Source organism: Stegodyphus dumicola, chromosome X1, assembly GCF_044657685.1.
Source record: "Stegodyphus dumicola isolate Sdum_Otavi_A_Nest chromosome X1, ASM4465768v1".
Lineage (NCBI taxonomy): Eukaryota > Metazoa > Arthropoda > Arachnida > Araneae > Eresidae > Stegodyphus > Stegodyphus dumicola.
Window position 1 is genome coordinate 107,971,494 of NC_140780.1, and position 15,122 is coordinate 107,986,615.

General features: G+C 32.9%; 1 protein-coding gene across 2 annotated transcripts in view; it reads left to right on the plus strand.

Annotated features, from left to right (window-relative positions):
- Nucleotides 1-14,870, plus strand: part of LOC118201998 (UPAR/Ly6 domain-containing protein qvr-like) — a 69,962-nt gene extending 55,092 nt beyond the window's left edge. For both annotated transcript variants that reach the window (XM_035374162.2, XM_035374168.2), the window contains exon 4: nt 1,852-14,870. In XM_035374162.2, the coding sequence (XP_035230053.1) occupies nt 1,852-2,063 (212 nt within the window). In that variant the 3' untranslated portion in view covers nt 2,064-14,870. The remainder of the gene's footprint in view (nt 1-1,851) is intronic.
- The last annotated feature ends 252 nt before the right edge of the window (nt 14,871-15,122 follow it).

The following is a 15,122-nucleotide window of genomic DNA, read 5'->3' on the forward strand; positions in this document are numbered from 1 at the left end:
CGAATCCTTAAACGCCAGTAGAAAGTCGTTACACTATTGACTTGGTGAAAAATGTCATATTTGGTGGAAATGCGTGCATAGGTAGCAGCATTAAAGATGGACCATATCGCTGTACTGATGAAGGTTTTAAATAAAGTTTCAAAGGCAAAGTCGACCAGAATTTTGGCTACATTTTTAAGATAATTTCAAAATCTTGTCTGAGAAAGCAAAATTAGTACTGCTCCCTTCCTAAATTACATATTTCGGAATTCTTCTCTTATCCAGGTGCCAAACAAATGCAGAAATGCAATATCAGATGTTCTTCTATCATTTTTCATCAACAGCTGAACTTGATATAAGAAAACTGTGCAAAAATACATTCACGAATATCTCATTTAATGCTCATACATCATTTCATGTTATGTCGTCATTTCATGTTTAGGCCTACTGTTGCACTACCAATGTCTTCTATTTGCATTATACTTAGAACAAAACTGAATTAGAATTATTTTCTGTAATGAATAATAAAACCATTAACTAACAAGTAATGAAACTGGAGGAATGGATCTTTCTCTTATTACTCTACCCAATGAAGTAAAATCTGTTGCTATGCAAATAGTTTTTATTCATCTCTGAGTGAGTATTTCTATATGATCAAATTTTGCCCATATCATGTGTACATGTGATAGCTGAGTAAAATGCAAAATAGTATATTAAATTTAAAAAATCTAAAAATACACTTTCTGAACATAGATAACTCATTATTTTACAGTACCTTATTATTTCTCCACTCCTCCTAGTCCCAAAACATTAATTTGCAAGACACGGTGTAGAAACATTAGGTTATTTTTGAAGCAGGAAGATGTGAAAAATGAGTAATACCCTCGCCGGAACATGAACCACGGACCTCTCGAATACGCGCCAAGTGTGCTGACCACTACATCACGAAGGCATTCTAAGAAGGCGTGGAAAATACCTTATAACAGGATAGACCTAATGTGCTCCCCCATATAAATTGTCCCTAAAAAGGTTTCCGTGAGTCACAAAGTTGTTATTCTTGTTGATAATGCTCACTTGTCTGACCTATAGTCAGCCCAAGCCCACGAAAGCAAGGAGCGCAAGTTTACCCCTGTCGTTAGCAACAGCCTTGAGCACCTTACAGATGATAGTGCGATTTAACTCAGTTCCGACCCCCACTTTTGATGAAGGGGGCCGGTCCGAGGATCGACCACCTCACTTCTCCTACCACCAACCTTTCGAAAGGACTTTCGGCTCGCCTCCTATTTAGAGTGCCACCACGCCGCTCGGACACTATACATTTACAAACATCCATGTGTTTTCCGGGATTCGAACTCGGGCCTTTCGGCACAGCAGTCAGCAACGCTAACCACTATACCGGTTGGGTGACTGAGTCACCGATTCAAATGTTTCAATGCTTGTGATGTTGCTTATTTATCACATGTATTCTATTATTAGCCCAAAAGAGCGTTAGCCCAGAAGGGCTATTAGTCTCAAAACAGGATTTTGCGTTGAATCACTATAAGAGTCTGAATCATTTTTCAGATTGTTGCCACCAAATCTTATCGCCCCGTATTATACTTAAAGAAACTAAATATTGAAGAATTAGCATGAATGTATGGGTGTTTTTCTCATTTTGAAAGAAAAAACAAGCCGTTTTGTTTCATAACTTGTAGATGGCAGTTTATTTTCAGGTATTTAATATTATTCCTTTTATACCACCTTTTAGTTCATTCCAACCTAAGAGCTTTTTCTAGGTCTTTTAGAAGATAGAGTTGTCTTTTTTTTTTTTTTTTTTTTTTTTCTTTTGAATCAGCATATCTGTAAAACAATGAATGTATTCTTCTTTTCTAGCCACCGAAAGCGTACGACGAACATGTACTTCCAATCTCCAGATCAACCTATTCCTGGTGGATCACGTTTGTATGCTAGAATCGGAAGGAAAAGGTCACATGTGCTTCTGTGAAAGTGATGCCTGCAACTCAACATCTCCAGTTCACATTTCGTTGCAGCAACTTTTTGGTGCCTTTTTAATTCTCCATCTATATGCAGCCGTTAAGTCTTAGGCTTCACCCTTTTCCTCGCTTATGTGTTGTTGTAACGAAATATTTGAAGCCCGTCTCAAATCGCCAAGACATATAGCGGTTTAAAAAAAAAAGTGCAAAGCAGTATCCTTTACTAATTCATATTTACCATGGGCAAATTTGTTTAATTTTGTAGTCATATACCACTATCTTTTGGAGATTTTACACTGAATTAGATTTATTTCGAAAGGAAACGATTACGGCTTCAAAGTATATGATCAAATTTTTAGATGTGAAAAACAAAATCTGTAGAAAATATTTTTTAAAACCTTGAGAGCAAAGAGGTATTTTAAGTCTCCTTTGTCTCCCTTCCATGCGCATAGTGAGAACGGAAAATGTGATTGACTTTACGAAAGAGCATTATAACGAAAAAAATGCTCGATTACAGACAGTCCAGTTATGTTAGCTGACTTTGATTATTGCAAGGGAATGCTACACATACGAAGAAATAATAGGGTTTTTAATTCTTTGGAAGTGCTTGAAATATCCAAATAAATGTCGACCGGTAATTTTCAGTGAGAAAAAAAAGAACTTTTTTCCCCGTTGTTGTTGACGTTTTAAATAAGTAAGAGAAAAACATTTTCATAGAAAAGTAAGTACATAACTTACTGAACTTTCACTCCTTTGTTACATGAAATTGATACCGATTTATGGTTTAGACATTGGACTTATAATATCATATTTCATTAATTTGGATTAGAGACTTGCAGATTTATAACTAATGGATTTATGGCTAATGAACTTAATTTTTCCATTTTGTAAAAATCCTTAAAAAATACAGTTATCGAGGATCTCGGTGTCTATTCATTTTTCAAAATATTTTTTTTATGTGCCAACAATTCCTATCAAAAGCAGTTAGTAATGTTTTAATCACTGCGATCCTTACACGAAAATATTTACATGAAAGTTATCGAAATCAAAAATATAATATCATTGTTTTAAATACTTTTGTCGATATCTAACAATTTTCAAGCGATCCTTTATATGTCAAAATTCTTTCAGACGCCTATTTCGAGACATAATCAAAAGCCAAGAAGGATTTTGCTGCCCGAAAAGTATGTGCTTTTAACTGTTCCTATATAATTCATCATTTTCCCTGTACAGTTTATATATTCAAATAAATCTCTCCTTGCATCTGTATTCCGAAATGTTACCGAAATATTACATCAGTTCCAGAGTTAAGTACCGAAAATCCCCCCAAAAAATTCTTTTTTCTGTATTGTGGCTACATTTGTAGGAGTACTAAAGGTATAAAATCATAGAAAATAACAACTCACGAATTTTAAATCATTTGTAAAAAATTAATAGGATATTTGTTTCAAAATTGACAAATACATGATAACGAGTTGATCGGTAACAGCTACGATAAAAAATATTTTTTTTATAATCCTTTTCTTTGTTCGCTGACACTCCTAATATAAATCAAGATTCTCTCATAAACTCATCTGTGAAAGATGGAAGCCAAAAAATTATTTTGAGGTATCAGAGATTCATATTTCATAAATTATCACATTTTCAGTAGTTTAGGGAACTCGCAACTATTTGTAATTATTGTGTATTGTTGTTAGTTTAATGCTCTGCAAAGAAGTTTATGCTCATCATATCAACCTGTTTTCTTGAGGTTAAAAAAAAAAGTTGTGCAGTAAAATATTAATGTTTAACCAATAAGTGAGCTCACGCGCTAATTAGTGTAATTTAAGAATAAGATGAATTTCACACTCCATATTTTTTACAGAAGTGCATTATTTTAACAGAAGCTCTTTTAAAATGATATTTTTAACGATAAATTTTAATGCTATGTTAATATTACAAAAATGTATATACAGACTTTTCAAAGCATAACTTTATTACAACGAATTATAAATATTTAATTCTTTTATAAACCAGTAGCTGATTACGACAAATTATTACCAAAAATTGTAATGTTGTCTTTGAGTAAGCTGACCTGTTTTTTTTTTCCCCTCTTTCTTTTCTCCGTTTCAGATCACAGCACAATTCACATTTATTGTCAGCAGAATGCTACTTTTTTTTTTTTTCAAATCTGGGTGTTTTTGAGCAAGTATATATGCATATTAAGGAAGTTTTATATATCATATTAGAATATTTAAATAATTATACCTTTTCAAAGTGTGTTAAATACTATTTTCTAAAAGTAGGATGTGAGTACCAATTTCTTAACTAAAATCTCTGTCGAATACAGTCCTTGCCAATTGCTGTGACAATATGAAGACTGTCATATTTTTTTAAAAAAGGATAGCATTTAAAGGCAAAATATTAGTAGAAGTGAGAAACAAAAGATTAAACTACCTATATCTAAACGACATAAAAAATTTTTTGCTTCGTTACAAACTTTAAAATGACTGTTTCAGAGCAACAGCTTTTCCTTGTTTGACTACTCATTTCACTATGAAAGACATATTTTTATCATAGCCCGCTGAAAATATTGAGAGAATCTTAGTATTTTTCAATGAAAGGATTTTATGATTCTTCTGGATGCTGGATGCAAAGCAAAGCAAACTAAATTGAGTTTTCTATTTAGTCTGAAGTTACTTAGATTGCTTAAGGCTCGCTGCTGAGAAAGTATTTTCTTGTGGCTCACTACTCTCAGTAATTTTTCTGAGTATTTTATATTGGTGAAGAGTAATCTAATTTCAACTTTAGGTATTAATCTGCATCTTCTTTCATGCCAAGAATAATTTTTTCAACATCGTCACTCTGCAATCTGTTATAATTAAATGGTGCTCAGCAAACAAATCTTTGGAACAGTATTCTTTTATTAATTAAAGCATTCTTCAGACAAATTCTTTTTTTAAAAAACGTGCACCTTCTCTACACATTCTGAAAAGTCCAAACGCCAGCGCGCAGGTTGGACTTCCATGTAAAGCTTGGGTTTTTGGGTGTGTCGTTCCCCTTTTCTCGCGGGTGTGATATCTGTCTATCGCCGGTGGTGCACCCTTGGTGATGAGACGGCTAAACGACCGATGAGTTCGGTCATTTCGAAAAAATGCTTCAGAAGCAAGTGCCTTGCAGTTTCGGGATGTAAAAAAGACTTTTAAGCAATAAGATTTTAATGCATAGGTATTTAAGGCATCAACACACAATCAAATACTGTACTTGCTCGACTGCAGTGCTTTTTTGTTTTTGTTTTGCTTAGTTTCGCAAATCATTTAGCGAGATTTTTATAATAATGATTTCAATATGTTCGAAACGTCTATATCAGCTTCTATGAAACTGTGTTACCCGGAACCCTGGAATTCCGTAAAAATCACTCTGGGGGTTCCACGAAACTTCGTGCTTTGTTTTTCATAACATTCAATAAAATAACTTAATTAAAGCCTCCAAGAAATTTAAAAATATAGAATAAAAACTAATTAACCTTCGCTCCCACTTACTAATCTGGATAGTCGATGCAAATGCGACAGTCCGAAGTCGCGACGTCGGGACATTTTTTGGCGTTTTACAGTAGCCGCACATCGATGTGGGTAATTACTTGGAAACCTGGCTAATTTCTTTATTGATTTCTATACATGGGGAATCCCATAGATCTAGAAATGCAGGGAAATCCCATGTACTTGAATGTAAATCGGTTCTGCGAGTAGCCGGGCATAACGGTCTCTTGTCAATGTGTGTCGTACACAATGTAACTTGATTGAAAGGTTTTAACTTTTTGCTTATTGATAAACTTTATTGGTTCTTATAACATCTCATACTCTTCCATAAGATTAGAAGTAAAAATCACGTATCGGGTCCATTATGTAAATTATAAGGAAATCCAACCAGAATAACAGAAAACAGACAAACATTTATTTTTCGACAAGTACGCGCACAGTTACAAGAAAAATCAAAAGCGGTTTCATTCTATCACGCGCACTTGTCCGCTTGGTGAATCACCGTTATTTATTAAATACCGCGTGATCCAGAGCACAGGCTGTTAGACGAGCTTTGCAGTATTAAAAGCTAGAAATTGTATTACGACTTCGTTTGTGTTTTACATTCTGCTGTTAACAATATTATCAACGTAAGTAGCCGTTCAAAGTCTATTTGGTCTTAAAAGCTAATTGTCACTGTATTTTTTATCTTAAAATTGTCTTCGATATTTTGTTTCAAAATGGGAGAGGTGGCTTAAAAAACGCACTTTAAAGCATTTTTCTGCAGAACTTTACTCTTCTGCTTCAGACTCAACAACTAGCTCTTTTGTTAAAGAAATTAATGATAATAATGAGAGTGATACAAATGAAATCACCCAAAAGAAATTAGGCCGATTAATGCTTCTATAAATAATCACCCCAGAGCAGCTGCTAAACAAATTTTAAAATTATGATGAAATTCACATGTCTTTAGGATTTATGAACGATAATGGTAATCCTCAGTGTGTTATATGCAGCAAAGTTCTCCCAAATAGCTCCATGGCTCCAGCTAAAACGCGTCATCATTCGGAATCTGTTCATGAAAAGTTTAAAAAAAATTGTTGACTCCGTCAATCGAAAGTGTGACGAATTCTCAAAATTAATAAGGTTTATGATTCAAGCCGCAAAAACAAAAATACAGCAAAATAAGTAGCCAAGATCCTGCTTTAGAATCACACGGTAGCTCAGCGAATCAAAGATTTAGCAGCCAGTATAAAGAAAGAACTTACTTTTCGTCTGAAATCATGTAAATTTTCATTACAAATGGATGAATCTACCAATATAATTGGACAGGCAATATTAATTGTCATCGTTAGGTATCAGCACGAAAGCGCATTACTGGAGGGGATCTTCTGTTATGCAAATTTCTACCAACACGAATCGATAGAGTGGAAATATTTGTCTCGTAAATTCTTTTTTTGAAGATAATAAAATACCATGGAACAACTGCATTGGCATTTGTAGTGATGAAGCAAAAGCCATGAGTCGCAAAATTAATGAGGTTGTACTGTCATATCAATATAACACAACCGAAAACTAATATTGGCCATAAATATTAATATAATATAAATATAATATCGCCAAAAACAATTATCTCTTAGTTGTAAGCTTGCTCTTGATAAGGTCATCAAAGTCATTAAGTTCATAAAATCTCAGCCATTAAACTATCGTTTATTCAAAATACTATGTGAAAACGTGGGAGGTATACATACGTCTCTTCTTTTGCATACTGAAGTCAGATTGTTACCTTGAAGATGCTAACACGTATTTTTGAGCTAAGGAACAATGTGCGTACTTTTCTCTTAAGAACAGAATTTCGAAATGAATTTTTTTTTATTTCCAAAGGCAAGGTACATGACATATACAAGAACATATAAAATACATAATATAATTAAACAAAACCTATCATATACAAAACTGAATACAGTAGTGAATGTCACTGACCCATGCGCAGTCTCGCAAACCAATATCGCTCAGTCTCAGATTTTTCACAAATGGCAATGCACCGCATAAAATGGTCGATATCCATATCCACTCATCTCATTAAAATTAAAATTTAAAAGGCCTATCTAAATTCATTATTTTAAGTTAACTTTTGGGTTAACTTGGAAATTACTTTTTGAAGCAAATAAATATTATTTGAACAGTCGTAATTTTTGTAGCAATTTATAGAATGTTGCATTAAAAACATACTACTGAAACAAACCAGGGGTTCCATGATAAAAATGGGCATTAAAAATGGCTCCACTTATGAAAAAGATTAAGAAACGCTGGTCTACGTAATGTGAACTGAGTTTGCTTTCCCTCTAGAGTCTTGGAGAGTATAATACAGAGATTCGAAATTTGTTCTGATTTTTAGACTGTCACATCATTTTAGCACGGTTACGTAACCTTTGATCAGTTTGTTTGCCTAGAATTATTATTGAAGAAAATAACTGACAAAATCACTATTAATTTCAGAGCCACAAATACGAAAGCACAGTATTTCTTTTCATCATAATCATTTCATTCTTTCTATATTAGAAGTTATTTCTCGCTTCGCTCTCTGTTCTACAGTTAAATTCGAAACACACTGAGTATATAGTCAAAATGAACATGCTTATTGGTACGTGTTTCAGATTTATTCATATGAGATCGCCATTATATCAACAACTGGAACCAAAAGGAATTCCAGGACCTGGGCAATAACTTAGATGCTAAGCGGTAATTCTCACAACAGAAATGCTATTGAAGATTATTTCATTCGCAGATTTGATTGGTTGCATACTAGAAACTTTTGGGTCATCCGAAAATTTCTACAGTTTTTCATATCGAAGCATGTTTTCTTCTATTTTGTCACTTTTGACACGAAGTGACCTTGATCGGTTTGATTTGGTTTATTTTGTTCCCCGATTGTGAAAACAATTTAATTCTGAGAATTTTGTTTGTTTATCAACCGAAAATACGTGCAAAAAGTACTTTCAGCATTAATTTTTTAAAATCCGAACCAAATTTTGACAAAAGAAAATTGCTCCAGAGTATAGTATTGTCATCCACAATGTGTGCACATTTTGAGCTTCATGGCTTATAAGGTATTTCTCCCACTTCCCTAGCGTCCCTTCGTGGTATAACGGTAGCACGCTGGGCCGGTATTCCAGAGGTCCGTGGTTCGATTCCCGGCGAAGGCGGTTACATATTTTCCATCTTTTCTGCTTCCAATTAACCTAATGACTCTACACGCTTATCAAGAAATAGTTTTAAATTCGACTGCAATGTTTTGACCATAATGGCGAACACTACTACAAGTTAAATAAAAGCTTATAAGAATGTGGATAGTTTAAAAAAGAAAGATTTAGAAAGTTTCCTAATAAATATTTTTTTTTTTAGAATTCTTTCTTGTTTTAAAAGAGAGTGAAGAGTTTGTTTTATGACTTTTGAAAATGCCAGATCTTTATAAGACATGACTTTTTGAATCTTAAAGTTTTAAAGTCCGATAAAAGAATATATTACGTACTAGAATAATTTAACAAAATCAGTTTTTAAAATGAAATGCTGAGGAAAAGTATCAAAACTTAGGAAATGGAAAGAATTAAGAATGACAGGTAGATTTTATGAATAAATAATGTGAGGCAAAGCCATCACAACTTGAAACTGTTTCCAAGCGAAAGGAAGAATCTATATTTTTTCTTCTGCTTCATAGAACAGTTTTTAAAAAAAATCTAGAAAATATCTCATTTAATATTTTTTTATCATTCTTGTTTTATAATACGTAAAAATTTCAAAACTTGGTAAACGGTACATTTTTAGATGCCGAATTTTAATATAATGGGCTTAAATAGTTGGAAAAAATCCAACGATTTTTGAAAATTCGCGAAATCAGGAATTACGTTAAAAATTTCATACAAATTTCATGTAAAAGATTTTTCTTCTCACGCTATCCAATCAAAGAATAAAATTCTGTGACTTTTAATTTATTCGTGAAAAGAAGTTATGTGCGAAAAATCGTTTCAAATTTGAATTACAATAAAATATAAATTGAATTTAAGAACATCGTTTCATTACATGGTTTAATCGTACACAAACAGTGTGAATTCAAAATCTGATTCGAATTGTCAGTAAGTAATTTGAAAAGCGATATTAAACTTTTGATTGTTGCGACAAACACCAAGGTTGAGAAAAATAAAAGCTTATAAAAACTAAAACGCTGATAAAAATACATATAACTTTTATATATATTAAAATATATATAACTAAAAATATATAAACTTTTAAACTGGGGAAAATTAGAAATGGCACGACAGATTTCTTTGAAAATAATTTTAATCGCTAACCAATCGCTAAACTTCGTATTTTTTTAATTAACAAAAGGCAAGTAATTGTAAATGCGGAATCGAACTATAAGGAAAATGACGCTGTAATACTGTAGTGTTATTCTAGGGCTTTACTTCCCAAGCAGTACTTCCAGAGTAATTACAGAATTCGTTACTGAGCCTTAGAATGAATGATGCATGAAATATGTCCCCTGGTACGAGTCCTTGGGTGGTGAAAGAATAAAGAGGTGCTTTGCCACTATAGCAACTAGAGTTGTCGCTCGTCTGGTGCCATATATAGCACTAGGAGAAAGTTTAGGTAGGCAGCAGAGAAGAAGAGTGCTCCCAAATGTGAGAGTAGCGTCAACTTCCAGGTGACAGTGTCCAGTCCAGGCAACACACGAGAAAGGAAAATATACAGTATTTAAGAATTTACATCATAATGCGTAACAAACAGTTCGGCTATATGTAGGTGAGGAGTGTCTTTCATCTGTTTTGTGAGATTTTGCGCCTTTCCAGAGCACAATTTTAAACGGAAAGTACGAGTTGAAAGCTTGTCTATTCATGCTAGGTCTGGAGACTGATTGTTATTTCAAGAACATTGGAGACTTGCAAGTCCTTTAAAATAGTGACTGCAGCAGTTAGTTGAGCAATCAACTCCTTGACTGCTGAGAGCTTTTGTTTCAGCTCAGCGAGCTCTTCAGATTTGTTTGTGTGCTTTTGCACTTGGCAACTGTTTAATATAACTCGCTTTGAACACAGTCTATTTCCTTACAGCCGTTGTTTAATACTTGAAAATTCTTTGAAAAAACATTGCATGCAAGATAATTGGCAGTGTGATCCGAGCCGCAGTTTGCACATTTGTGAGGTTCATTTTTGGGTTTAGTATTGAAAAAGAATTCCTGATCTGAACCACATTTTACGCATCTCAGCAGTAATTTTCAAACGCTTTGCGTGTGGTGGAAGCGCTGGTAGCGATAACACTGCGTAGGGCCTTGTGTGCTATGGTAACGAATTCTAAATTGCTTGAGAAACTTCATGTGGAAAAAGGTCCGGTTCTCGTCGTTTCTAGGCAGAATAGTCCTTACTACTTCTTAGTACAACGTTCAGTTTCTTATCGTCCGGCAGTACATGCGTAAAGTATTTGATTTCTTTTTTCTTAAGAAAGGCCTTAATCGTGCGATGTGCGTCAGACGTCAAAACTTTAATGCTAAATTGGTAATCAGCTACCATTTTAGCCTTGTAGTCTGCGAATTCAGCGTCTTCCAAATGTATCATGAATCGCTCCGAAGTAACGGTAGAGAGTCTACCACCGTAATGGGTGCAAGTGTTGACTTTCTTTGCGGGTAGGCAAATCCAGTATTGTCAATTTGATGGGAAACATCTTGGTGAGCTGTTAAATTTACAGTGATCGAGGCAGCAGAATCCAGATTTTCTTGATTGACTAGTACCGGTTTGCCAGATGGGGAAGGCGCTATGATGCCCTCCGTCCTAGACTGTGAATTTGAAGAATTTTGCTGCTGGTTTGGTCTTGTTTTTTTTAACCTATGGAAACGATTTCCTGTGTGACTTGCGGCAACTTGTGGGTATCGAATTCTTGGATTTTTACCTGTTCGATTTCTACATTGGCTGGTATTCTTAAAATGAGAGAATTTCAACAGGACAAAGCACAGCTTCCCTTTCATTGCGAAGAATCGCGAGCCTGTTGCTCATTGGCATAGTGGGGCGGTGCGGTCTTTTGGCTTGTATATCCTGAATTTTCATATCATCAGTATTCTGCACTGGTAAGGAATCCGGAACAGCATTACCAATTGGGGTTTATTTGTCTACACTTTTTAGCTCAGACATATCCAGGAGATTTAGGTCTGGAAACAGAGAAAAGAAATCTGGCTTACCTTTCATCATGAAGAGCGATATTTTCCCCAGTTTCTTGCAAGGGGAGAACGTGGAAATCATCCTAAGTCCATGCATTCTGGAGAGTTAGTCAGCATACCCTGAATGAGAGCCTTAATCCAATCGGTTCATAGGAAAAAAATTCTTAGACAATTATTTGCAGAACTGACAGTTTGACTAAGTCAAATTAGCATTAACAGTCGACGCCATCCTCGAACTTCAAAATGAATCCTTCTAGGACTATAAAAAGGGGGGAAAGGGCTAAAATTTATAAAATGGCAGAAAACTTCTATAGCAGCTTAATTCCTTTGCAAATAGTTCTTTAATGACGTCTAAAGACATCGTAACTTCGAAACGCCAAGCAAATCACGTTATGACAAAGGAAAAACCAAATGAAGAATTTAGCCTGCTGCTTAAAATCTACAGCACACCTTTTTTTGTCTCTCCTCTGTTTTCCATTTTTGAATTGTAGAAAATCGCCTAACTGATATCTTTTGAACGTTCTTGTTTTAAAGCAGGGCGAACAATTTGTTCCATAACCTGTAAAACTTTCAAAACTTTATATCAGATATATTTAGATGTTGAAATTTTAAATAATGAACGTGAAAAATTTTTGAAAAATTCATCAAAAAGTAAAAATTTATTTAAAAGTGTTGCACAAATTTCATTCAAAAGATTTTTTTACTGCTCTTTCCGATGGTGCAAACAATAAAATTATTAGATTTTTTAAAATTTGTTTATAAAACAAATATATGTGCAAAAAAAGCGTTTCAACATTAAATTTTAAAAAATCTAAATAGATAAATTTTGAAAAATTCTCTTCACCACATTGTGTTGTCGTCCACAAATAATATGAGTGCAAAATTTGACCTTGATAGCTTATCAGGAAATTATTTAAAATCGATGACGAAATTTTGATCATAGCTCCAAACACAATGAGCTGAGTAAAAGCTTTTGATAATAAAACAAGAGTAATTGCTGTGGTAGAAACTTTGCAAATTGATATTCTTCATATTATATTTTGGATCGCATAAAAATAGTATAATCTTAAAAGAAAATGAGATACTTAATATAAAGGCAATAATTATAATGAGAAATTTCGGTTTTCAGGCACTTTAAAATCTCTCATGTTTTTATCAGTATATCACGGAGCAGTGATGCTAGAATCCATGTATTCTTACATTTACTGCCCTAAAAGCAGAGCTATTTGTAGTTTTAAATATTCCAAATTTACATATTTATTTGAAATAAAATTTAGGCTTTTCTTTTCAATTAATTTCAGTCATCTGAAATAAAATTTGGGTATTCAACCTCATACATTTTAATATTGATAATTAAAGGTATTTCTCCTCCCCCATTTTTCGTTTTGTTTAAAACATAAAAGAACGTTAATTAAAGAACTAGAGATTTAATTAGGTATATCTTTATTCTACTTCTTCGTTTCATTTTGTTGCTGCAAATAAAACATTTCTATGTGTTTTTTTAATAAGTACTTAAAGCAGTGTATTTATAAGATGAAGTTTAGAGCAGTTTATTTGATGCCGATGATTCAATGGGTTGAACACTCGGCGCTTTCGCTACAAATTATGCTTCTTGTCTTTATTTATTTATTTTTATTCAGATTTAACGTTATTTCGTGAAACGCATTTTTCACTAATTTTCTCTAGAAATTTTGTGAAACAGTCGTGCTCAGTCAAACAGTTTATGAAACTTGATTTAAAAAAATTAAACTAAAACAAAAGGATGCAAGGAGTGAAATTCAGATCAGAAAGAGCTCTCACGAAAAGAGTTAGATTACTAGCAAATTTCAGATTATTTGGAATATAAATATTTCAAGGAAAAGATGATGTGCAGAAGTCTGAAAGCGAATTTCTTTTGTGTGCGTTCTAGGCTATCTGTTTTCCGTTTCACATTTAAAATGAGCAGTTCAAAATCAAAATTATAGTTGAAACTGCTTGGAGAAAATTTTTATAACCTTGATATAGGAAACAGAATACGTAAATGTCGTTAGTGTTTGTCTTTAATTCTCACAATTTCGCGTCCTTACCAAGGTAAACCTGTCAGAATTGTATACTGCAATCAGTGTTTCCGTGTTTCTATCGTTATATCTCTTATAATGGAGTTTTATATTTGTGACAGAAAGTATTTCACTATTTAGTGACTTTTTCGTGTCAAACTCAGTCACTTTTTAAAGTAGATTAAAACAGACTGACTTAAGTCTGTTTTTATCTACTCGAAGAAAGAAGTTTTTCATTTACAATTACTTCAAAGGAAATGGAAAATACTGATACGATTATAAATCGAAACAAAGTCCATGATTTATCAAGATTTGTATCTTTTTTATGTAGGAGTAGAAGCAGCATATTTTCAGTTCGTTGAACACTTTCTCTATCCATTCAGACACTGCTATAATTATCCATTACTAAAGAGCTGTTATAACAAAAATAAGAGTGTGCATTATTTTTTCCGAATATATTTTAATATTTTTATTAAATCATAACTTCCATAGCTGAATTAAAAAGTAGGCATATAGGCATAAATTACACTAAAAGTATTTTTATAGGCATATAAAGTGAATATTGCACAGTTATTGAATTGCACAAAAAATGACAGCTATCAATAAACTGCGATATAGCTATGGAATAGCGCGAAAATTTATTAAAATTTTAAAATATTCGACAAATTTGCAAAAATTAACGTTTTTTCATGTAATATACATTTATGAAAACATATTTTAACTGATCCGCTGGAAAAATTCATTTTTAAAGTTTTAAAAAGATTGCATACATTTGTTTCGTGGGTATTATGAGAAATTAATTGATCACTTTCAATTTCAGTCAATTGTTCTTGATCTCAAGAATTTGGGAACAAATGTTATCCATGATTGCCAAATGTCTTTTCACATTTAAAATCACTACTGAGTAAAAGTCATTTGTTCATAATTTTAATGATAATTACACAATTTGTTTATATGATATATCTCTTTACATATATTTAGCACGCTTTATCTAAGTCCTGATTGAATTGTGAAAACTTTCTAATATATACCACTTGTTTGTGTTATATGTATCATAACATAATTATTGTGTACAAAGTGCATCAGCAATATTTATATGATTGTATGAAACCGCCGCTGTTTGATCCTCTTGTATTACATGATCTATGGTTAGTTTATTAAATTGTGGAAATGTTTTATCATATTCTGGGTCTCGTTTTCTAATCTTTCATTTTACATTTACAAAAAATTTCTTCAGCTGTACGAAGGAAGACTTTCTTTCCTTCTTTCTTTTTACAGATATAGTAGAGAGAATATTGTGTAAGTAATCATTTTTGGAACAAAATAATTTAATAATATTTATTTATAAATTTCATATCTATAAAATAAAGCATTACGAATCCAACATAACAGCCTTAGTATTTCTTTTACAGAAGTTTAACAGATATATGTTACA